The sequence below is a fragment of the Lycium barbarum genome, chromosome 6 (assembly GCF_019175385.1).
Source record: "Lycium barbarum isolate Lr01 chromosome 6, ASM1917538v2, whole genome shotgun sequence".
Classification (NCBI taxonomy): domain Eukaryota; kingdom Viridiplantae; phylum Streptophyta; class Magnoliopsida; order Solanales; family Solanaceae; genus Lycium; species Lycium barbarum.
This window is the reverse complement of record NC_083342.1, coordinates 91,958,910-91,984,511: the sequence shown is the minus strand read 5'-3', so window position 1 is coordinate 91,984,511 and position 25,602 is coordinate 91,958,910. Positions and strand designations below refer to the sequence as shown.

The window sequence follows — 25,602 nt, the reverse complement described above, 5'->3', positions numbered from 1 at the left end:
TCTAGCATTTTTAGGAGCAGTACAAGAATCATACAATGAAATGCTCATTTCATCTCAATTTATTTGTCACTGTTGATACAAAAATTAATTGAAAACTCAGGGAAAAATGATTTTATCACTTAGATGCACTAATTTAAAGGAAAAGTTACCTAATGTAATTGATTATGCTCCATAGTTACACTTTATAGAAATACTTTTAAATAATTACAAAACATTTCTATATTTTACATTTTATAGTATTTCTAAATTGTAGGCACAATTCTAATATGAATGCGAATACTATGTATATGTTATTAGTGTATACACGTTGATATTGTATGCACGTGCTGCAATGTATATGCTACGTTTTGAGAGAAAGATACTGCTACTTTTTTAAGAAAAAAATAAGGTCTCTACTTTTTGTAATAAAAAAGGGCACTGATCTCGCTATTTATGATTACCTGGCATAAAACGAATTGTATGTGGAAATTTGTCATCTGTTTAATTAAAATTTACTGTAATCAATTCCCCTTAAATATCATACATGTATGTTTTAAATTGTAGGACAATTTTAAGCCTGTAAATAACTTGAGTCAGATTAGTCAAAGGAGGGCATTATTGAGCCCCTTCTAATACGTTAAGAGCGTTATTAATTCAATCGAAGATAGAATGAATACTTGTATGCACGTCTGATTTCCATAGTTGAGAAGTTAGCACAAATGTTTATGTTTATAATAATAATAATGGATACCCTTTTTTAGCACAAGACCACAAGTGTATAGTTGGCTCCAAAAAATTTAATAATTCCCTTCCTAGGAGAACTAGAGATGTATAGTTATAACAGAAGCTTAGGGACAAAAATTGACCATTCTATATATTTGTTCAATTTCTCATATTCAGACAACCTTACTTCAATATCCATTCTAATAATTCCGCTGAAATTAAGCATGCAAGCTGCGTTGGTACAAGCAGGATTTTCGGCCCTTGGTGCGTTTCTTCAAGTGTTGTTCGACAGGATGGCTACCCGGGAATTCCTGAATTTGTTCCGGGGTAGAAAGAAGGACACCAAGATTTTGAAGAAGCTTAAGACAACATTGAAGACACTTAGTACAGTGCTGGATGATGTGGAGACAAGGGAAATGAGAGACGAGCATGTCCGGGAGTGGCTTGACGACCTTAAAGATGTTGTCTACCACGCTGATGAAGGATTGGATGAGGTCAATGTTAGATATTTTGTAATATTTGGAGGTCTTAATTGATCAAACACATCTGTTCATCTCAAATTCTATAAATATAAGAAGACATTCTTGAAGTAGCATATAGAAAAATTCGCAGGGATAAACATGGGTTTTGTTGTATCATGAAGGGAATTGCTTGTATTTTCCCCAATATTATACGGGCAATATCTCTTTAAGGAAAGTCGATTTATCACGCCTCAAAGTCATTTCTTTTCCGATTATGTTTACCTTTTTTTCTAAAAGTCAACACTGAAGCATTGCGGGTAAAAGTGGAAGGAGAAACCGAAGAAAAACAAGGCGGCCATACAGGCCAAAAGAGTCATCAGGTACGTGATACCATCTCATCTTAAAGTGCTAAGTTTGTTGATGAGATAATGCGGAGATAAAGGATACTGTTGAAGAGTGTTTTGTGCAACAAATTGATCTCCTTGGTTTGCGAAAGGGACCAATAATTAATGCTAAGAAAGTGTCTTTAAGTCTACCATCAACTTCTTTGGTTAGTGAATCACTTGCGGTTGGAAGGGATAATGAACTAGAGAAGATAATAAATTTGTTGTTGTCTGAAGATGCAAACAACAAAGAAATTAGTGTAATTCCTGTTGTGGGATTACGTGGAATTGGCAAAACAACTCTTGAGAGTGTGAAAAATCATTTCAATTTGAGGGCATGGGTGTGTGTCTGAGAATTATGATCCTTTAAGGATAACAAAATCATTGCTCGAGGAAGTTAGCTCATCAGGGGTAGGTATAAGTGATAACTTTGATACGCTGCAAATTAAGATGAGGGAAAGCCTCAAAGATAAAAAGTTCCTCATAATATTGGATGATGTCTGCAATGAACAATACACTGATTGGGACATCTTCAGGAGCTCTCTTAGGCAAGGTGCAATAGGGAGTTAGATCCTTGTGACTACACGCAGTAAGAAGGTGGCATTGATTATGGGCAGTGAACCATGTCATCCTTATCACCAATAGGGTATGAACACTGTTGGTCTTTGTTTGACAAGCATGCATTTGGTTTGATAGGTCCGATTGTGTATCCCAAACTGTGAGTAATTGGGGAAAAAATAGTAAAGAAGTGGAAAGGCTTGCCTCTAGCCGTCAAGACAGTGGCAGGTCTTTTGCACTCAAAGCAGGACGTAGAAGAATGGAAGGATGTTTTGACTAGTGATATATGGAATTTGCCACATGGTCCAAATGACATCATCCCGGCTCTAAGATTGAGTGATAATTATCTGCCTTCTCATCTAAAAAGTTGTTTTGCTCTTTTATCAATATTTCCCAAGGATTACCCTGTTGATCAAGAAGAGATAATACGATTGTGGATTGCCAATGGCCTTCTGCAGCATCCTAAATATGACAAAACAATTGACGATGGAGGGTACCAGTATTTCTCTGAACTAAGGGTTCGATTCTTTTTTCAAAGAAGTGGTAACAATAAGTTTTTAATGCATGATTTGGTAGATGATTTGGGTCAAAGTGCTTCTTCAAAGTTTTGTGCTAGGCTGGAGAATAGCTGGCAAAACTATACACCTGAAAGAGTGCAGCACGTCTCATATCTTAAAGAAGATTACGATGTGTTTGAGAAATTCAAAACGCTTAAAGATGCCAAGGGTTTGAGGACGTTAGTACTAGTATAAAAGGGTGAGGGCATGTATTACTACTGGTTACTGGGCAATAAGTTGGTACAAGATTTATTGCCATTTCTTAGCTCTGTAAGAATCTTGTCTTTGTCTCAACATTCTGGAATAAGAGAATTACCTCCTTCAGTAATTGGCAGTTTGAAACATCTCCGGCTTTTAGATTTATCTTCAAAAGAAATTGTAAAGTTGCCAGGATCAGTATCTACTCTGTACAATCTTCAGATGTTGTTGTTGTCAGGCTGTGCATATCTTAATGAATTGCCCAAAGGATTGGGTAAACTAATTAACAGTCAGCTTGACATTACAGATACTAGAAGACTAAGGAAAATGCCATATTAAATAAGTAGGCTGAAGAATTTAATATACCTGAGCAAATTCATAGTGGGGAATGGCAAAGAGTTGAGAATTCTAGATATGGGTGAACTGCAACATCTTTGTGGCAACTTACATATTTCAGGGTTAGAGAATGTTGTTAATGAAATGGATGCAACCAGTGCAAATCTGAAAGATAGGAAGCTAATTGAAAATCTCGTAATGGAATGGAGTGATTCTGAAGTTGAAAATTCAGTTAGTGTGAGGAACACACTTGAAAAGTTACAGCCACATATGGGCCTAAAATCCCTAAAACTCTTATCACTTTGGCGGGACAAAATTCCCTAATGGGCTTGGAGATAATTCATTTGTGAATTTAGACACCTTACACCTTGAGAGCTGCAACAACTGCTTCTCCTTACCAGCCTTTGGTCAACTAGCTTCTTTGAAATTCCTCACAATAAGCAAAATGGATAAAATAAGAAATGTAGGGAAAGAATTTTATGGCGATAACTCTGCTATTAGACCATTCCAATCTCTAATCTTCCTGAAGTTTGAGCAAATGATGGCATGGGAGAGATGGCAAGTATTGAGCAACGGGGTGTTCTCTAGTCTTGAAGAGCTGCACATAAGAAAATGTCCCCAGCTAAATGGGGATTTTCCCTCCGAACTTTTGTCCCTTAAAAAGCTTGAAATGATAGACTGCCCAAAGATCATGCCTCCACATGGTGGGATGAGCTCACTTCAGATCCAAGCTGGTTTTCTGCAATACTTGCCATCACTTCAAAAATTGCATGTGTATGGCATGTCAAACTTGCAGGAATTTCCTCTGAGAAGACTACCCCTTTCACTAAAAGAACTTCTCATTGGTGCCTGTGATACATTGAAGTTTGAGTTACTCATGAATGACACTAGAATCTGCAACACCTCCCTAGAGACTTTAACAATTGAAAATTGCGACTCGCTGCCTAATTTTCCCTTAGGGATGTTCCCTGGATTACAAGTCCTCAAGATTAGTGGCTGCAATCTTCAAACAATCTCACTCCACTGTGGTGTACAAACTCTGAACCTGCAGAGACGTACTATCTGGAATTGTGAAAAGCTTAAGTTGCTGCCCACACAGATGAACCGCCTTCCTTCAATCTCTACACTTTTTTGACTTAAGTAAATGTCAAGAAATTGAGAGATTTCAAGAAGGGGGCTTGCCATCTAACCTTCATATTCTTTACATAATTGGTTGCAACAAGCTCATGACAAGCCAACATGAATGGGGACTGCAGACTCTCACACGTCTCAGATATTGTCGTATTCAAAGCTCGGATGTAGAATCATTCCCGGATGATTCTATATTTCCTCCTAGTCTTGAGACTCTCACCCTCGCACATCATCCAAATCTGCAGACGCTAAACTACGAGGGACTTCAAAATCTCACCTCCCTTCGACATCTAACCATCTGGAACTGCCCTCAGCTGCAGTCATTGCCTGAAGAAGGCTTGCCCTCCTCACTGTCTGTACTGGATATTAATGGATGTGGATCTCTAAATTGACGCTTAGAGAGCAAGAAGGGAGAGGATTGGGAGAAGGTTAGGCACACTTGCTGTGTTTGTTTAGATCAAAAGCTCATACGCGGTTGTGATTAAGGTATTAAATTCTCTATTTTGTTCTTTTTTACATCCTTCAAAACAATGTTTCCTCATTTTTATTTTGATGTGTTATACTGTTAAATGCCAGCTAAAACGTTCTTACATGTACAAAAGTATATACATATCTTAAAACAAAGAACATTTGCTTCAATATTATTGACTTTTTTCATGGATGAAAAATGATAAACAGTACAAGTATCAATCATATCTATATCAGGATATATGGTGACTCATACACATTTGTGAATGTGGTATTGAGTACTCTATTCTGAAGCCATGAAAAGTCTTCTAGCTGAAACTTTTTCTTTTTTTATTCCTTTGTCCCTTTAAACTGAGGAAAATGTTCTGAAGGTTAAATACTACAATCAGATGGAAGTAATCAACCTTAACAATTGATTTTATGCAGATGAAATAACGTATTTTTGTCTTAAGATATCCAACATTCTTAAGGTGATTCACGTGCTTATTGATTCAAAGACTTTCTTTTTAGATAAAGGATATGGGAAATTTTGGAAAGAAGCATACTATCGTTATTCCAGATTTTGCTTGGACTATACTAATACCCCAAGATTGAGCGCAGGTCAAGAATTTGTTGAAGAAACAAAGGTAGCAACTTCTTCTTCTTCTTCTTCTTGGACTTTACAATCATCTAACTAGCTAAGGACTTGTTCTGTTCATATAAAGGACACTCTTCCACAGATGTGGATCAAAATTTAAATTTGATGGGTTAGATCTGTTTCCGGTGAAAACGGACTTAATCAGAAAATTAGTTAGATATTTGTTTTTATAGAGTTTGAAGACAAGTGGATCGTATCCAATCTCGAGAGCTCTATAATTAGCCCAGTTCGGAGTAATAGTGAGTAGAGGTAAGGCACAAATGAGCTACAAAGATAGGTAATGATTCAAGAAGCTCAAAATGATTAAATAATCAACTTATGTATATTGCCCTCTTGAGAGAAAAAAGTATCAGTTACAAGAGTGTGAGCCAGAAGATGTCTTCCTTCTACCCTAAGCTATCTTTATATAAGCCAAGTTTAGACTTTTCAAACCCCAAAGTACGGGTGATGTGACCTCTCTGCAGCCCCAACGTGCGGCACTATGACCGAGGCCTATGGACGTGACTTGAGTTGATAGGAGTGAGAGCTAGTTGGATGGATTTTCCAGACTTATCGAGCATCCGGTCTCATAAGCTAACCCCGGGTGCACCTTTTTCCCAATACAAGACCTTCGGCAAATCCCTTATGATACGCCAGATCCGACTCAGTTATTGATAGAGTGAATAGATCTGTCATTTATTAAAACTCTCTTCTAATTCAAAGTCGTAGTGTAATGTGTATCCTCCCCTGTTTCGGTCATAGAATATAGGATAGTCATATTATAGTCTTTTCCAACGCAATAAAGTTACATACCCATGCCTCATAGTTCCGACAACAACAAAAGCTGCAAAAAAGACAGCAGCGATACTACTAGAAAGGACAATTTCAATATTTCCCATACGCAATCTTTTGTATAGACGTTGTGGCGGATGGATGCTAAGATGTCAAGCTAGCCTCAGCAAATCGGACATAAGCAATAGACCTAAATCCCCAAAGAGGATAGCGATTCTCTTCTAGTGCTTTAATGTTGAGTTCAAAGAGTAACCTATAAGAAAAAATGATTGAATCTAAAGGATCTACTAGTGGATAAATACCTTTGGCAGTCAATCCTCTTGATACTACGGTAGTAGCATCTAAATGTGCAAATGTTGTTTTTAGCACTGAATTCATTGTACTTTTGAAATTATGGATTCAGATTTAGTGTTTGTTAAGATTTTGAAGGTTTCTCACATATATATTTAAATGTTGTCTTGAAAATACTGAGTTCAATTGAACGTGCAGCACAAAAGTTGCATTCGCCATTGATCTTGCATATTTTATGATGAGTTTTTTTTTAAAATTATTTCTCTCGTAATTTCTTGTTATTCGATTTTTGTTTACTACTCCCTCCGTCCCAAAAAGATTGTCTTAGTTTGACTTGGCACGTAGTTTAAAAAATAAAGGAAGACTTTAGAAATATGATCCAAAACAAGTCTTAAATATTTGTGTGGCTGTAAATCATCTTATAAAGTTAAATTGTTTCTAAATGTAGAAATGTGCCAATTTTTTGAGACAAACTATTATGGAAATTAAGACAATTTTGTTGGGACGGAAAGAGTATTTATTGTTTCTTTTACTTTGATTATCGTATTTTTTTTTGTTACTGTTCCTTTTAAGAATGCTTTGTCATGTTTTCGTTCGTATTTTATCATGGCTCCTTCATTCTTGCTATTTTCTTTTCTCGAACTGCTTTTAAATGTTTTTCCTTGAGCTGAGGATGTATCGAAAACAGTCTCTCCACCTTCCAAGGTAGGGATAAGGTCTGCGTACACACTACCCTCCCAGACTTCATTCGTGAAATTACACTGGGTATGTTGTTGTTGTTTATTGTTTGTTACTAAAAGTTTATCAAAACACTTTTGAGATTATATTAGAGTTTCAATATAATTCATCTCCTTTTTTGCTTTTCTTCTTCTTTTTAGTTCGAGTTACCCAATTCATAATTTCTAGGTGACGTCTTTAACAAAAAGGTAGTAATATACACCTTTGAAAAATATGTTCGTTATACTTTACGGTCATACACACTCTATCATTAGCAAATTGTCTAGTAAAATAAAAGAGATAATATCTTAGATGGTGACTCAACTATGAGTGTTTCACTTAGAGTCAGTCAACTTTATTTCTAATCAGAAAGTCACTCAACTATGAGTGTTTCACTCAGAAAGACCTCAACTTTGTTTTCTAACCAGAAAATCACTCAGCTATTGGTCTTTCACATATAAAGTCACTTAACCTATTTAAGTGATTTTTTAATTACATTTGTTTGATTTTTATTTAAAGTTAAAATTGTAAAAAAATAAACAAGTACATATTTTAATCATTTTATTGACCCGTCCACTTGACCCGACCCACTAGAAATATATTGGCCAAGACCTTTAATTTTACCCTCATTCTCTCCTAAATCATCCAACAAAATCACAATGATGAAAACTAATAGTTTTATCGAGCTAGTTACACCAAGGTTATTCTTAAGCAATCCAAAAGACGACGCTATTCAATTTTATTCACAGGTTAGACATAATTCAATTTATCTTTTTTCCTATGGTACCATTTATTCTGATTGTCTAAGGTTTAGTTTAATCAAATAATGTGGTCCTTGTTCCTTGTTTTCTTTTTCTTTATTTATAAAAGGTATCTAATTCTGTGTCACGGAGATTTAATAGCCCTCTAAATCGACAGAGAAGGAAAGGAGGAATTCGTTATAATTCTGTAGGTCGATTTAGCATGGAATGAGGCTAAAATATAAAGTCTTGGTCAATATATTTCTAGGGGATCGGGTTAAGTGGGCGGGTCAACAAAATGATTAAAATGGATATTTGTTTATTTATTACACTTTTGGCTTCAAATGAAAATTATTAAAATGTAATTAAAAATTACTTAAATAGATTGTGTGACTTTGTATGTGAAACATAAATAGTTGAGTGACTTCCTGATTAGAAAATAAAGTTGAGTGACTTTCTGAGTTAACACTCATAACTGAGTGATTTTCTGATTAGACAATAAAATTGAGTGACTTTTTGAGTAGGCACCTATAATTGAGTGATCATTTGAGATATTATCTCTAAAGTAGAAGGATAAATTTGAAACTATTTGAAAATTTTACCAAGTTCACTCTAGAACTCCATAAAGATTAAGGACAAATAAAAAATAATTTGCTAAGTAACAAAAGGAGAACAAATAACCCGAAAGTATGACGGGATAAAATAAATATTTTGTAAAGTGAAAGAGGTAAATTTAAACCTTTTTCCGTTTTTATTTTTCTCAAACATAACGCAATCCGACCGTTCAGTACGATAGGACCTATGTTGGCCATTGGAAAACAGTCCGCAAAACCATCAAACTCCTAAAAGGAAAGGGTAAAAGTGGTCTACAGAACCAGTGTCTCACTCCCCACTCTTCTAAGCCCAAGCATTTTTTCACTGCTTTTTGAAATCCAAAGCCTTTAAAACTGACTTTATTGTTGCATTATATATAACTCGCGCACATCCTCCTTTGCAAACTGATTCCACTTTACTCAATGTCAAAATTCATTTTTTTTACTAACTTCGAGGGGTAAAAAAGAAAGGTAAAAGAAAATATATCTCTTTCTCATGCACACACATTCAAAAAGCCACTGCTCCCAAAAGATTCCTGAACCGTTCACTCTTTTGTCATATGCGTGGTGTTTTCACATCTACCTTTTTACATCTGTGTTTGTCCTTGAGTAAAAAATAAACCTACTTAGTACAACCACTTAGACACATTGTACAACATGCAGAGCATGAAAGAGAAAGAACATGGACAGTCACGTGGGTGTTGGTGATTGGGACCCACACACCATGACCAAAAAAATTATATTGATGAGTAGGACCCACAATGAAGTGTCAGCACCATTCCATGTGATGGTGTGTCTGTATGTGACCCCCTTCTTTTCTTTATATAAATATATTATTATATATTAAAGAGAGGGAAAAGGACAACTGCAATGAAGAGACAAATTTCTAAAAAGAGAAATTGTTAAAAAAACACAAACAAAGAGTAATTACATTGAGAAAAAGACACCAATTAAAGCTAAAACATGAAACTTCCTCCATTTTCCTCCTTTTCTGTCTGTTTACATCTTTGATTGATATTGATATACTATCTAATGCTTCTCAATTGCAACAAAGAGTTGAAAATTAAAAAAGGTAACAGCTAACATATGGTAGAGACATTACCATTTCTTTTTGTACCTAAATGCAGCTGCCACTAATATATTACTACTGATAAAGCTATATGCTAAAGCATACAATTAAAGTTACAACAAAGGAGCTTCCCTTTTGCCTACTAGATGAGTATTTTCCGAAATTACATATATTTCATTTTCTTGACTTCTCTTTACCTTCACTTGAATTCTTGATTACTCTTCTGCCTTCTGCTTTCTGCATCTTCTATACAAGTGATTACAACATAAAACAGAAAACAAAAACAAAAAAACCACTAATCTTTGGGTTGTCTCAGTACACAAGTGGACACCCAATGCTTAGGGAAAGGAGGAAGGAAATTACATTCCAAAAGGTTGATGCTTTGGATTTTTCTTTTTTACCTATGGCTAATTTTCCTTTTTCTTTGACCTGTGGTCCAGCCTCAACTACAACAGATATGGAAAAAGATACTGAAAAAACATTTTACAAAAGTGAGATGGAAATGGCTGTCACACATCATTCTTCTTTTTTATGTAGTATGCATATTTGTATTGAAGTAGCAGTAAGTAGTGTATGTGTTTGCTGGCTGATGCTGGCTGCTTCTTGATAGTATTTGTTCTTTTGGGGTTACATTCGTCATCTTTCTTTCCTTCCTGTGGAAACAATAACACAAGAAAAGGCCAAAACACAAGCAACCAACATCAATAAAAGAACAAGTACCAAGATGTTGGTATCTGAGGGAAAGAAGAATTAATTAATCAGCCAAAGGATGAAAAAGAAAACAATGTGACAACTTACCTAAACTAAGGAAGCTAAACTACGTAACATAACAAGCTGTCCAGGCCTACATTCCAATGGTGCCATGTCCTGAGGGGAACCTGCATTAATGATCATTATTGGTCTTTGCTTATAATATTCATATATATAAACAAATAGAGTAAAGCATCAAAAATACCCAATTTGACCCTCCATTATACTTTTGGGCAATTCATACCTTCGTTAGCAAATCGTCTATTTGCCCTCAATCTTATTGGAGCTCCAACTTGAAATGTAAAGGAGAATTTTAATGCATAGTCAGATCGGTGATGTTATCATGAGAAGTGTGGGAAGTCGACAAGTGTAATCGATGGTTGAAGGACCTATTGAGTTGCATTAATTTCCCGTGGCTAGTACGGAAAGCAAAGGCTAAATTTGGACATTTTTCCCGTGGCTAGTACGGAAAGCAAAGGTTAAATTTGGACCTTTTTCCCGTGGTTAGTACGGAAAGCAAAGGCTAAATTTGGACATTTTTCCAGTGGCTAGGCAAGCAAAGGCTAAATTTGGACATTTTTCTCATGGCTAGTACGGAAAGCAAAGGCTAAACTTTGGACATTTTTCCCGTGGCTAGTGCGGAAAGCAAAGGCTAAATTTGGACATTTTCCCCGTGGCTAGTATGGAAAGCAAAGGCTAAATTTGGACATGTTTCCAAATAATTTTGACACGTGGAATCCACTCGGTTCACAATGGAGCTCCGTTAATGTCGGGCAAATACATGACGATTACTAACGCAAGGGTATGAAAGGCCCACACGAGTACAATTAAGATATTTCACATAGTAAATGAGTAAATTTGAACATTTTCTTTCTAAAATATATAATAAAAAAGAGATGGAAACACCAAGTCTAAGTAGTGAAATGCACCTAGGCACTTGGAAGTAACATGATTTGAAAGGAGTGATGTCTAGTGTACTAGTAGCAGGAAGCAAGGAGGAAGAAGGTGATGCATTTAATCCAGCACCTTTGTCAGCTTCTCCAGCAGCATCATCATTTGAGAAAGTTGTGATGAAGTCTCCAGCTGCTTTAGGCGATGCAAATGGACTATCTGGTAGATTATGCTCCAAGCTGCCACATTTGTTACCAAATTTACTTGAATCAGAATCAGACAACATAGAAATGCAGTTACTCAAATTGAGAAATTACCAATGCATCAAGAAAGACTTTGATTTATCAGATACTCAAATTGAGAAATTACCAAATGCATCAAGAAAGACCTTGGTTTATAATATTTTCCATTAACAGGGATGTATCCAAAAGTAACAAATATACTGGCTTTGGTAAATTTAAAATATAGCAAAGTTAATGGACCATTACTTTTCTTGAAAATCATTTGCCTCCTCCTTGGAACTTTCTTTGCCATTGCTATTTTCATCTTTAGCTGCGAAGCATTCTCTCTCCTTGGCAGTGAGATTTCCGTTTGTTTGCTCCGCGGAAACAGCAGCAAAATTGGTCATTTTTGGTGCAAAACCATTCTCTGCAACAAAACAAACACCAAAGAGTCAACATCTTCATTCTGAAATTTTAGCCTAAAACCCCATTTCCATAATTATTCAATCAACTAAGCTTCAATTTCAACCTAGTGCAGAATCTATCTATGTATTCATATCACTCTATTCAAGCAAAACTCAAGACATTATACCTTCTCGGCTGTTGAAGTCGGTTGAACGAACCATATTTTGATTGAAGAAGAAGCCTGGAGAGTGAGGTGGGGATGGGATAACCGCACCCAGGGAAAGGGCACGGTGATGAGTGCTCCTCTTGACATCAAGAAGCTGTAAATTCATCAATCTCCTGCTTTGGAGCTCAATTGCCTGTTGCAGATCAGCTTGTTCTTCCAATTTTCTCCTCCACATCGCATCTTGACTATTGTAAAACATTCTTGCACCTAATACAATAAGTAAACTAGGAATTAAAAGTTGAAACTTTTGGGGAGCCATCACATTCTAGTGATAAAAGAATACCAGAAATCAATCCCTAATGTTGTTTCTTACCAAGCTGAAGATCAAACGGATCATTCGACTCTAGACCAGTAGGACTACCACATCCAGTGAATTCTCCTCTCTCCATCTGCTGTTGGTGTTGCTTCCTGCAATTTCAACCCCAAAAACAAAGTATCAATATAAAGGAATCAAAAACTTTGAAGGATCAATATACACTACATAAGTACTTCTAGTTGAAAAATTAATACCTAAACTTCTCTGGAACTTTGCCTTTCTCTTTGTATGGCTTGACAAGCACCCTAGCATCACATACAAAATGAGGGTTTCCTTTGGCAAGAATGGTCTTCACAGTCTCTGGGTAAACAAATGTAACAAAACCAAACATCCGCTTTTGCTGGTATGGAATCCTCACATCTTGAACAGGCCCATAAGTGCTAGAAAAATCAAGAATAACAAGATTTAAGAAACCAAAATTACTTTCAATGAGGGCAAACCTTAATTCATTGAATTTTCAACAAATAATACCTGAAATAATTTGATACATCCTCTTCTTTGAAAGTACTGTCAGCTGGAAATGTCAAGTAAATTTGCCTTGATCCTGGATTTGCTATCCCAGCTCCACCATTCATTCCAACATCCCCTCTTTCAAAGCGATTTCTGCTCAACTTATGCATGTCATCACCCATCATCAATGCTGCAGCTGCTCTGTAGAAATTTCCCACAAAGAATCAGTCTAAAGTTTCAACTTTTAGTAACACCATAAAGACAAAAAAAGTTTTTTTTTTTTTTTGGTTTCCAAACCTGGGACTACTCTCAGCAGACTGCAACTGTTGCTGCTGAAGAAAGTTGATGCATTTGTTAGCAGCCATAGGAGAGAGAGGGAAGTTAGAAGAAGCCATGAGTTGAGAAGCTGTGGCTGCTGCTAGTCTTTGCTGCTGAGCAGACTTAGATCTGAGAAGTTCTTGGCAATGTTCCATCATCTCAAACTTGCTTGGTGACCCAACTTCCTCTCCAGGGCCAGCACCATGGAGGAACCTACAGCTACTTCCATTCTTACAATACCCTCTAGCAAAATAGAGACAAGGTTTCCAGCCACTTGGGTCATCAGGCCCCAAGCAAATATCACTCACAGAGCAGCTCCTTCTATGGGGGAGGCCGTTGACTCCACCACCACCCCAGTTGTATGAAGAGAAAAGCATGGAATCCCCACTTGGACTTGAGGCTAAATCTTGCTGCTGCTGCTGTTGTGGGTAATAAACATCAGGATTTTTAGGCCCCAAGGTTGGTGACCCATCATTCAAGAAGGAAAGTTGTTCCTGTAGTTGAAACTCATCTATCAAGTCCACTTCTCCACTACTACAATAAAAGGGTGGAGCAGAAGAATTCATGGTGGAATTTTTCATGGAAGCACTAGGACTAACTAGATCAGCTTCTTGGAAGTCAGAGAAGCTAGGAGTAGTACTCCAAGAAGCAGAAACAGTTGAAGAGTGGTTGTTACTAGTTATGCTAAGAGGTGAAGGAAGGTTTGGACCACCAAGAATCCATCCAGAAGTGGCTGAAGAAGAAGAATTCTGCCTTGAGAAACACACTGAACCACCAAAAGGTGAAGGTGAAGAAGGAGTTGAAGGTGTAGAAGGTGAGTTTGAAGAAAGACCAAGTTCTTTTCTTGCTTTAAGAATCACTGAGTGAAGTAAAGCTTCTGGACCAAAAGCTAATCTGATCATTTCTTTCTCACCATTGTCTTGTATCAGAAGAATCCCCATGATTTTTGGGGCATTTTCAGGATCCAAATTTTGAATCCTTTGGAAAACAATTTTTGTTGCTTCATATGCATCCATAACTTCAGTCTCTTTTTGGGGGTTGGTAGTAGATTCAAATCCAACCCTCAAACTTCCTTTTTGTCTTTGTTGAAGTAAAGACTGTCCAGAAAAGTAAAGAAAAATCTTTTCTTTTCCACCAGGAACTAGTAATACACCAGCTGTTTCTTAACAAGATTCAAGTTTGCTCCTTTCTCATAGTCTTCCTGCAAAACACAGCCAAGAAAAAGGAAAAGAAAATGTTAAGAGAAAAAGTAGAAAACTCTAAAGTGGAAATCTCCCGTGGGGGGAGAAAGAAGATAGATGAAAAAAGTAAAGGATTCCCTTAATTGAAAGGATAACAGGTAGTTGTATTTCTCTATAAAGAAAGCTGAAAGCTGTAGTTACAACAGCAAACTACAAACAAAACACAGATGACCAAAAAAACAAGAAAAAAATAATACTATAAGAACAGTAAAGCTGGAAGCTTTCTTTCTTTGCTCTTATTTCTTTTACCAAATTGAAACAAAAAGATTAGACCTGATCTCAAAAGTGCAGCTTACCCATAAAAAATCTCTCTAAGCTTACCCATAAAAAATCTCTCTTTCTTCTACTACAAAATCTTTCACTTCCTCTTTATTTCCGTTTTCTTCCAATTTTCCAACAAGGGGTTGTTAACAAACTAGTCTTAACTACAAGAGAAAGCAGTAAACCACCGCCCTGTGTATTTCTATGCAGCCTGCAATAAGCAGCAGTAGTAGCAGGAGGAACTTGACAGCAACAGAAACAGCAAACCCATATAAATATTTAACAGTAGTAGTAGCCACCCAACCCACGCCACGTCACCCCCCACTTCAAAACAAGCGTTTTTTTTTTCTCGGGGTTTTCAGTAAGTGAAAGCTAAAATCTTTCTTTCTATGTCTTTCTATTTCTATACATACAGTAAAGTAATTACAAATATTTCTATTTCTTCCAAGGAGATTTTAATTGATTAAAATAAATGAGAAAGAAAGAGAGGAGAGTGAGTGAGTGAGTGTGTACTTAAGTGGATCCAGATCTACTTAGAAATGATGCACGTTCTCTCTTTGCAATTTAACCTTGTTCTGACACAGTGAGCCCTCCATATTTCCTCTACTACTTTCTCTGATTGTTGTAATTACAAGGCTAGTGAATAATCCCCAAGCGCGGTTTTGAGGCGAGTGGATTACACGCTGCCATGGCAGTGTGTGGGACCCATATTGTGTTTTTCCATTATTGAGTTGTCTTCCATTATAATTTATGATAGAGCCTGTGTTGATTGGTTTGGTTAATACAATCCTCTTAGCCTGGTGTTGGAGGAGAAAAATGAGTTAATGCTTTACTGCAAGAACAGTTTTTTTCGGCTGTCACAAGTGTGAAGTACTACATAAAAGTTAGAACGGATAGTATGTAAAAAGCATATTCAAACTCATTTTAACTTGAACTAGAATCTTTTATTTGTAATTTCATCGAACAACATGATTAATTAAGAGGGGTTTGAGGGTAAAAAATTATCCGCTAGGTTAATATTAAATTAATGAATGCATAATATGTATTTGTACATATATTTTTATCACTTAAATATAGTTAATTAATGCAATGTCATGACCCAAATTACCAAATCGTGACACTAGTCCCACCGTATTAGTAAGCCCACACCAATCATTAATAGCCCAAAATAAGGGGAAATACCAAAAAGCAGAAATAAATCATACAAGTCAATTTCAAGTCTTAAATCATCCTTAGATAAAATACTAAGAAGTTATTTCATCAATCCCCAAAATCTGATGTCACCATAATACAAGGACTACTAAGAGTATGAAATAGTCTGAAATACATAAGAAACTGTCTGAGCTGAAGAAGACAGAAAATAAAGGATAAGGAGAATCCGGAGCCATTCAGAATCCAAGGAGCTCACCCCGGTCTCTCGAGCAAGGCTTTAGCGGGCAGCTTGGTAGTCACGAGCTCCACCCGTGCAAGGAACCGAGTCTACACGCAAAAAGCATGAGTAAAATAAACAACAAGTACTCAGCAGCATCGTTGACTGACCTTTTCGAAACAGAGACGAGGGTTGGTTCACGATACCACAACCACACTTGTCCGCCATTAGTCCAAAATACGAGATAACCATACTTTAACAAATAAGCTCACATAGCAAATAGAATTCAAGATAAAGTAATTCAAATATCAAATTCACAACAATAACATAAAGTAACGATGAATGATATGCAAGGCCTTTGTTTCCACTTCTCGATATACACACGTTCGAAGATTAACGAATCGTGACCCATGGGGGGCTCATGAGGCCCATATATCACCGCTCCGGAAATTCATTGGATCACGGACTGCTCCGGTAGCAACCTCGGATCACTGTTTTCACATGTCGTATCTCAAGTACGTACCTGTCACTTCGCCGACCGGACCCATTTTGTCAGCGGAACGCGCTAAAGAATCATCACTCTCCAGAACAAGATCCCATCGAACTCACAATCATATCATCAAATCGTATGCATGAATACATGTAATGTATGATTATGACATACATCAAATGTCACGACCCAAATAGCCGTGAGTGGCACCCAGACTAATTCTCGTAGTGGGCGAACCAATCCCCTTAACCAATTATCATTTAATTAATCAATTTTAAAACATTTAAGGATATAATGATAATAATAATAATAATAATAATAATAATAATAATAATAATAATAATAATAATAATAATAATAATAATAATAACTAAACTGTCTAGTCATGCCATATATAAATAAGGTGCGGAAATCCTAACTATTACAACCCTAAAATCTGAAAGTCATTATAAAAGGACTCTAAATAATAACTGTCTAAAAAATGAACAACTGTCTATAAATGTAAATAATGTTTGTAATGAAAGTAGACATTAAAATAAGAAAGATCTTCAGGCGGCATGGCATGAATAGGAGCTCACCCTTGGGTCTGATCAAGAACTAGCCTCAAGCTAAATATGAGGTCTGGAAGATGTCTCAGGCACACAATCCGCACTCAAATAAAAAGTGCAGCAAGGTAGTATCAGTACAAACACTATGTACCGGTAGATATCATAGGCCGACTAAGATTAGTATCATGCATACGTTTATAAAATTAAAAACATAGGCAGATAGGCACAACAACACATAACCAAATAATGTCATCATTAGAAATCAGCCAACACATGGATAAGATAAGTCCAGCCACAACCATAAACAGGAATAATACAAGTCTGATGCAATGCAATGCAACAATAATAGTATCTCAACCGTGTACACATATGCCAACTGGTAATGTTTTCCCAATTAGCCATGATCTGCAGGGGACCCATGGTGTCCATGTACCACTCGTTCCGGAACTGACCTCGGATCACGAGCCCATAACTAGGACACATCCTCAACCCCTGTTAAATGATTTTTCTATACGCATTCTTTTTGTATTTCATCATACTATAAATCTCAACGTATTTTCAGTCCAACAGTCAATATGGAATATGATCAGCCAACAATATCATGTCAAGAAATACAAGGCATCAAGCCACAAGTCATATTAAGACTCAAGTAAATTAACTTATCAACATAGTGAATATGTAATCGACTCAATCAACAAGAAAAGTATATATGAACTCTTTCCTTCTTATAACACAACAATTACACCTTAGGTTTTTGTACATGAAGTAATGGCGACAAGCCCACATAATCAACCAATCAGTACCAACCCAAGAAATTCCAACCAGACTTCTTGTCCGAAGACCTATACATGCTTTTCCCATCAATTCTATCACATATACATTCAACTAATCAAATTCTAACTCAAGTAAACCATAACCTACCTCAAATGCAGAATTGGAACAAGACACGCTACTCCGCAACAACTTTTCCCTTTCACAAAGCTTCGGAACGTTCAAAGTCTAACAATATAACGTTAAATGAGTATCGAATCATCTACTCAACAAGAACAACAATTGGGGAAGAAAACCCAATTACTTCTACCATTTTCAAATGGTGAAACAGTCATTTAGTGATGAACTTATCATAATTTCAATCCCGACAATCGTACTATTCCAATTCATGGGTTTCTAATCAATTCAACCCCTTTCAAGCAGTTTTGATGCTAAAGTTCTCATTTTTATTAGAACCCTAAGTCTCAATATGCAATTTCAACCATTAATAACCACATTCTCATCCTAGAAAGTGATGCTCTACACTCCTAGATGAATAAACAATTTGAGGCCCTATTGACACAAACCAAACATGCACATCCATGTAAAAACATGCTACAGACTCACCCATTACCTCGGAATTCCTAACGCAAGTCAAATTTACTAAGTCACCCCCAACGGAAATAAGTCAAGTTTTCAAACAAGTGCATAAATACAATCAAAGGCGTTTATTTCAGAATTCTAGCTCTTAAGTTATCACTAGACTCGCTTTCTAGTCTCGAAAAGGAACTAGCGGGGGTAAAATGGTCAAAATGCCCATAACGACTAACGACTTAGCGAGTCGTTACATTAGATACCAATTAAACAACCGTTCTTCCCCGAATGGACAAGGAAGGGAAATAAGGGAAAAGGTACCTGATTCAGTGAAAAGTTGGGGATAATTATTACGCATATCTAATTGAGTCTCCCAAGTAGCTTCCTCAACAGGGAGGTTCTTCCATTGAACCTTCACTGACACAATCTTCTTAGACCTCAACTTACGAACCTCTCTATCTAGAATAACAATAGGCTCTTCCTCATAAGACAAACTCTTATCCAACAAGACTGAATCCCAACGAATAATAAAAGAACCATCACCATGATATCTCTTCAACATAGAGACATGAACACTGGATGAACGCCAGACAAACCTGGAGGCAAAGCCATATCATAGGCTACCTCCCCACTTGGCTATGAATCTCGAAGGGACCGATGAACCTAGGACTGAGCTTTCCCCTCTTCCCAAATCTCATCACACCTTCATGGGTGAGACTTTCAACAAAACCTGCTCCCCAATCATGAAGTCAAGATCTTAGACCTTCCGGTCCACATACTCCTTCTGTCTACTCTGAGCCACCAAGAGCTTTTCCTAAATCACCTTAACTTTGTCTAATGACTCTCTCAAAAGATCAGTACCCCATGGCCTTACCTCAAATGCATCAAATCACCCAATAGGAGACCTATATCTCCTTCCATAAAGAGCCTCAAACGGGACCATATCAATGCTTGAGTTGTAACTATTATTATACGCAAACTGTGCCAAGGGTAATAATTAATCCCAATGACCACCGAAGTCAATCACACAAGCTCGAAGCATATCCTCTAGAGCCTGAATCGTCTGCTCAGACTGACCATCTGTCTGAGGGTGAAAAGTTGTGCTATGATCCAACCTAGTGCCCAACTCAGACTATAAATTCCTAAAAGATTGGGATGTGAATTGCGTGTCTCTATCAGATATGATGGAAATAGGGACCCCGTGCAAACGAACAACTTCACGGATATAAATCTGGGCCAACTTCTGAGCAGTATAGGTGATCTGAATAGGTATAAAATGAGCAGACTCGGTCAATCTATCAACAATGACCCAAATAGAATCGAACTTACCCAAGGTCTTTCGAAGACCAATGACAAAATCCATAGCTATCCTCTCCCACTTTCACTCAGGGATGGGTATCCTCTGAAGTGTACCTCCGGGTCTCTGGCGCTCGTACTTAACCTGTTGATAATTTAAACACTGTGAAACAAACTCAACAATATCATGCTTCATCCTAGCCCACCAATAGTGTTGCCTCAAATCCCGATACATCTTGGTAGCACCAAGATGAATAAAATATCTAGAATTGTAAGCCTCCTCTAAAATCGTCCTAATCAAGTCATCAAGACGAGGGACACATACACGCCCCTTAATCCTCAGAACACCCTCATTATCAATCATGGACTCCTTGGTATCGCCACCCAGAACCTTGTCACGAATTTTGCACAAACTCGCATCCTCGAACTGCTTTGCCTTAATTTGCTCCAGAAACGATGATCTTGCCTCAACACAAGCCAACACTCTACCTAAATCGGACACATCAATCCTCATGAAACTATTAGCCATAGTCTGAACCTCTCGAGCCAATGGACGCTCCGGAATATTCAACTGAGCTAAGCTACCCATACTAGCAGATTTCCTGCTCAACGCATCTGTTACAATGTTTGCCTTGCCAGGATGATACAAAATATCGTAATCCTTAAGCAACTCCATCCAACTCTACTAACTAGAATTAAGATCCATCTGAGTAAAGACATGCTGAAGACTGCGATGATCAGTGAAAACCTCACAATGGACACCATAAAGATAGTGTCTCCAAATCATCAAAGAGAAAACCACCGGTGCCAACTCCAAATCATGAGCTGGATTCACTAAGTCAACCCAGGCGCCATACCCTATAAGTGTGACAGTACAAGATCGATGAACTCTATCTGTAACCACACAGTCTCTAACTTGAGTAGAGACATGTATAGGGGCATCAAGCAAATTACAGATCATATCAAGACCCCTAGAGACATATGTAGACACATAAGAAAATGTAGAACCCGGGTCAAACAATACAGAAGCCATCTGGTGATGGACTGAGATGTTACCTATGATGGCGGCATCGGTGCCCTCCACCTCCGATCTGTCAGGAAAGTTATAACAATGAACTCGTCTGCCAGTGGCCTGTGATCCACTACGATCAACATGTCCTGCCAGAGCTCCGCCCCTATGGGGATGATGTCCACCTCTACCTAATTGGAATCCGCCGCTACTGGGCACGGTGGCACCTTTACCAGCTGTGTGACCTCCCCGCCCAGTCTGAGCACGGTTTTCAGCATAAGGTCCTCCTTCTATACCTGATGCTGGAGCTTTGGGAGCCTGAAACTGAGCACTCTAGCCATCTTGCCTAAGTATGGGACAATTTCTCTTAAAATGCCCCGTCTCACCACACTCAAAGCACTCGTCGGACGCTGAACAAAAATCGAAGAAGCCGAATAACCACCATAGTCTGCAACTCTGGCCTGCGAACCCCCTGGCTGACTGGAATGGTACTGAATGACCCCTGATGGGCCTCCAACTGAAGCCTGCATGGCTGAATGAATAGGGCGCCCCGAATAGACCTGGGAACTCTGGCCCTTAGAGAAAGAGCCACTAAAACTACCACCCTTTCGGGCCTTTTTCTCCGCGTACTTATTATATCCATCCTGCCTAACACCTTCGACGGTCCTAACATGATCCACCACCTCTTAAAAGGAAGTACCTGAAGCCACAAGCTGAGCTAACAACTGAAGAGCAGTGTTTAACCTTTTCACAAATCTCCTAACTCTCTCCTCCTCAGTAGGTAATAGCTGGAGAGCATAACGAGAGAGAGAATGGAATCGGGCCTCGTAAGCATCTATTGAATTACCCTTCTCAATATTACTAAACTCATCATGCCTTCTGTCCCTTAAAGTACGAGGAACATACTTCTTTAAGAAGACGTAATAAAACTAAGTCCATGTCAACAGAGGTAATCCCGCTGACCTACATTCTATAAAATCCCTCCACCACAACTTGGCATCACCCAAGAGCTGGAAGATCACAAACTCAACAATACTTCTCTACCGCCCCCATCTGATGGAGCCTCTCATAATAGTCCATGATGAACTCATAAGCATTCTCGACCTCAGTGCCATAGAAGACTGAAGGCTTTATCTTAGTGAACCTCCCAAATAAATCATGCTCATCGCCGGTCAACACCAGCCCTGCCACTGGTCTAGGAAATACCTCAAGTCCTAGAGCCTCATCTAAATATAGGGCCACCTCTGCAGTGTGCTGTACACCTGGAGCACGAACTCTGTCTGGAGCTTGATCACTCAATCACACACCTCAGCTAGCTAGAACGACTGGTAGCACACTTGCCTCATTCAGACCATTCAATAGATCCAATACTCGGATCCGATCCGCAGGACTCTACTAGATATGTCCTTGTACAACGAGGTCGACGAACCTAAAGCTCTGATACCAACTTTGTCACAATCCAAATAGCCGTGAGTGGCACCCAGACTAATTCTTCTAGTGAGCGAACCAATCACCTTAACCAATCATCATTTAATTAATAAATTTTAAAACATTCAAGGATATAATGATAATAATAATAATAACCAAACTGTCTAGTCATGCCATAAATAAATAAGACGCGGAAATCCTAACTATTAATACCCCAAAATTCGAAAGTCATCGTAGAAGGACTCTAAAACATAACTGTCTAAAGAATGAACAACTGGCTGTAAATGTAAATAATGTCTGGAATGAAAGTAGAAATCAAACTAAGAAAGATCTTCAGGCAGCATGGCATGGATAGGAGCTCAGCCTCGGATCTGATTAGGAACTGGCCTCAAGCTAAATATAAGGTCTAGAAGATGTCTCTAGCATACAAGCTACACTCAAATAAAAAGTGCAGCAAGGTAGTATCTGTATAAACACTATGTACCAGTAGATATCATAGGCCGACTAAGATTAGTATCATGAATACGTTCATAAAATTAATAAGATAGACAGATAGGCACAACATCACATAACCAAATAATGTCATCAACAGAAATTAGCCAACACAGGAATAAGATAAGTCCAGCCACAACCATCAACAGGAATAACACAAGTCCGATGCAATGCAATGCAACAATAATAGTATCTCAAATGTGTACACACATGCCAACTGGTAATGTTTGCTTAATTACCCTTGACCACTAGGGGACCTATGGTGTCCATGTACCACCCGCTCCGGAACTGATCTCAGATCCCGAGCCCATAACTGGGCCACATTCTCACCCCCGTCAAATGGTCTTTTTATATTGATTCTATCTGTATCTCATCATACTATGAATCTCAACGTATTTTCAGTCCAATAGTCAATATGGAATATGATCAGCCAATAATATCATGTCAAGAAATACAAGGCATCAAGCCACAAGTCATATGAAGGCTCAAATAAATTAACTCATCAACATAATGAATACGTAATCGACTCAATCAACAAGAAGAGTATATATGAATTCCTTCCTTCTTATAACACAACAATTACACCTCAGGATTCAGTACATAAAGTAATGGCGACAAGCCCACATAAAAAACCAATCAGTACCAACCCAAGAAATTCCAGCCAGACTTCCTGTCCGAAGACCTATACATGCTTTCTCCCATCAATTCTATCACATATACATTCAATTCTAACTCAAGTAAACCGTAACCTACCTCAAATGCAGAACTGGAACAAGGCTCGCTACTCCGTAACAGCTCTTCCTTTTCGCAAAGCTTCAGAACGTTCAAAGTCTAGCAATATAACGCTAAGTGAGTATTGAATCATCTACTCAACAACAACAAAAATTGGGGAAGAAAACCCAATTATTTCTACCCTTTTCAATTGGTGAAACCATCATTTAGTGATGAACTTGTTATAATTTCAATTCCAACAATCATACTATTCCAATTCATGGGTTTCTAATCGATTCAACCTCTTTCAAGCAGTTTTTATGCTAAAGTTCTCATTTTTATTAGAACTCTAAGTCTCAACATGTAGTTTCCACAATTATAACCACATTCTTATCCTAGAAAGTGATACTTTACACTCCTAGATGAATAAACAATGATAAAATCAACAACCTATTCATTATTCAAGGGTTTACTAATTCTAGGATTCTAATATTTCATTCACCATTAGAGGACCTTAAACTGATCATGAAACTTAAAGATCATAATGGAATGAACAATAAAAGGGTTAAGTCTTACCTTCAAAAAGGAGTTTCACCCTAGCCTTATAAATTCGCCTCTCACTTTCTTGGGAACTATTTTGGTGTTATATGGGGAATGACTTCGAATTTTTTGGTATAAAAGTCAGTTAGTGCCTCCCATTAACCGTTGCAGCAGTCATCTCTTCACTGCAGTGGTCTCGCTATGGCGGGGAACCCCATTGCTACGTTGGACGTCATTATACTCGATACCTCGCAGCGGTGACGGGCGAACCGCGGCAGTGGACTCTCTACAGCTGTAGTACACACGATGCAACGGTCACATCCGACCAGTGAGCTCTAGTTTTTCACCTAAAATCCCAACATCAATCCAAGGCCCTACCGACACAAACCAAACATGCACATGAATGTAAAAATATGCTACGGTCTCATCCATGATCTCAGAATTCCCAACGGAAGTCAAATTTACTAAGTCACCCCTAAGGGAAATAAGTCAAGTTTTCAAACAAGTGCACAAACACAAACAAAGGCCTTTATTTCAGAATTCTAGCTCCTTAAGTTATCACTAGACTCGCTTTTAGTCTCAGAAAGGAACTAGCGAGGGTAAAATGATCAAAATGCCTATAACGACCTAGCGGGTGGTTACATCAAGTCAAGAACAAGCATATATGCATGGAATCTATCCTCATGTTTACAATATCATAAAGGATTCAACTTTTTACTTCCTTTTTACTTTAACGAGGATATATGAGTGATGTGCATACAAAAAGACAAGACATGAAATAACAAGAAGAGACATAAAGTACGAGTGATAAGTTGGTATTTTACCAACTTATCACTTCTTTAATCTTATATTTTTGCTATGTTTGATTGAGAAAATAGTGCATTTAATATCGTTTACATCTATTTTATAGGTTTTATGTGATTTAGAAGTGATAGGAAGAAATCAAGTGAAAATAAAGTCAAAAAGAGACCAAATTTGACAGATTTGCAAAAAGGGCAAAACTGCAAAAACTGAAATCTGGGGTATATTTTGTCATTTTTTGGACTTGGAAAAATTAGGCAACTATAAAAGAAAGACTTGGTGAAATTATTTATCATCTTTGGCATTTCAACACAAGTCTTGGAGAGCTAGCGTTTCATCCTCACACTTTGGAAAAGAAGATTTGGAGGCACCCAATGAGAATTTTTTTACCCATTTCTTCATCTCTTCCTATTTATTGAATATTTATGTGTGTAGTATTTCATTTCAATACTTAAACCTTGTTTATGAAAGTATACATTGTTTAAGTTTGGATTGAAACTCTTGTTTTGCTTATGTATTGAATGATTTTTATTCCTAATGAAGTGAGTTAATGTTGTTTTAATTATTCTTGTTCTTTAAAGTTTCTTAAGGGAATTGCTAACCCTAGGACTCGCCCATTTATTTCGGTTTAAACTCGGAAGAGGCAAACATGGATTGGGAAAGAATAATTAACAAGAATTTGGGGCGTTAACCCTCATCTAATGGAAATCGACCTAGGAATAGGCGACACCGCTTGTAGCCATATTCGGGTGTTCTTAATGCTCCTAATTGCTTTAGGGATATTCAATTAGGTAGTCTAGTTAGTCTTCGGAAGAAGCTAATTTAGAGTCATTATCCAAGGCTAAGTAATATAAACTCACCATTATTTGTACATCATAAAATA

At 37.6% G+C, this 25,602-nt stretch overlaps 2 protein-coding genes and 1 pseudogene across 5 annotated transcripts; 2 read left to right on the top strand and 1 right to left on the bottom strand.

The window, feature by feature from the left end:
* The first annotated feature begins 801 nt into the window (after positions 1-801).
* On the top strand, positions 802-4,960 carry LOC132644826 (putative disease resistance protein At3g14460; annotated as a pseudogene).
* On the top strand, positions 927-3,611 carry LOC132644201 (putative disease resistance RPP13-like protein 1). Its single transcript, XM_060360777.1, has 8 exons — positions 927-1,227; positions 1,461-1,543; positions 1,660-1,887; positions 1,997-2,099; positions 2,288-2,840; positions 2,928-3,133; positions 3,242-3,432; positions 3,552-3,611. Exons 1-8 carry the CDS (start codon positions 927-929, stop codon positions 3,609-3,611), a joined length of 1,725 nt encoding a protein of 574 aa, XP_060216760.1.
* A 4,533-nt stretch (positions 4,961-9,493) lies between the features above and the next one.
* On the bottom strand, positions 9,494-15,348 carry LOC132644825 (zinc finger CCCH domain-containing protein 53-like). 4 transcript variants are annotated; one of them, XM_060361459.1, is made up of 10 exons: positions 15,205-15,348; positions 13,169-14,390; positions 12,893-13,072; positions 12,616-12,801; positions 12,419-12,513; positions 12,067-12,312; positions 11,742-11,901; positions 11,292-11,492; positions 10,411-10,490; positions 9,494-10,265 (listed from the first exon to the last, which is right to left on the bottom strand). In XM_060361459.1, exons 2-9 carry the CDS (start codon positions 14,203-14,205, stop codon positions 10,457-10,459), a joined length of 2,139 nt encoding a protein of 712 aa, XP_060217442.1. In that variant the 5' UTR covers positions 14,206-14,390; positions 15,205-15,348; the 3' UTR covers positions 9,494-10,265; positions 10,411-10,456. The 4 variants fall into 4 exon arrangements, with proteins under 4 accessions (XP_060217442.1, XP_060217439.1, XP_060217443.1 ...); XM_060361456.1 differs by lacking the exon at positions 15,205-15,348 and adding an exon at positions 14,727-15,147; XM_060361460.1 differs by lacking the exon at positions 15,205-15,348 and adding an exon at positions 14,727-15,147 and having other exon boundaries at positions 11,389-11,492.
* Positions 15,349-25,602: the final 10,254 nt, after the last annotated feature.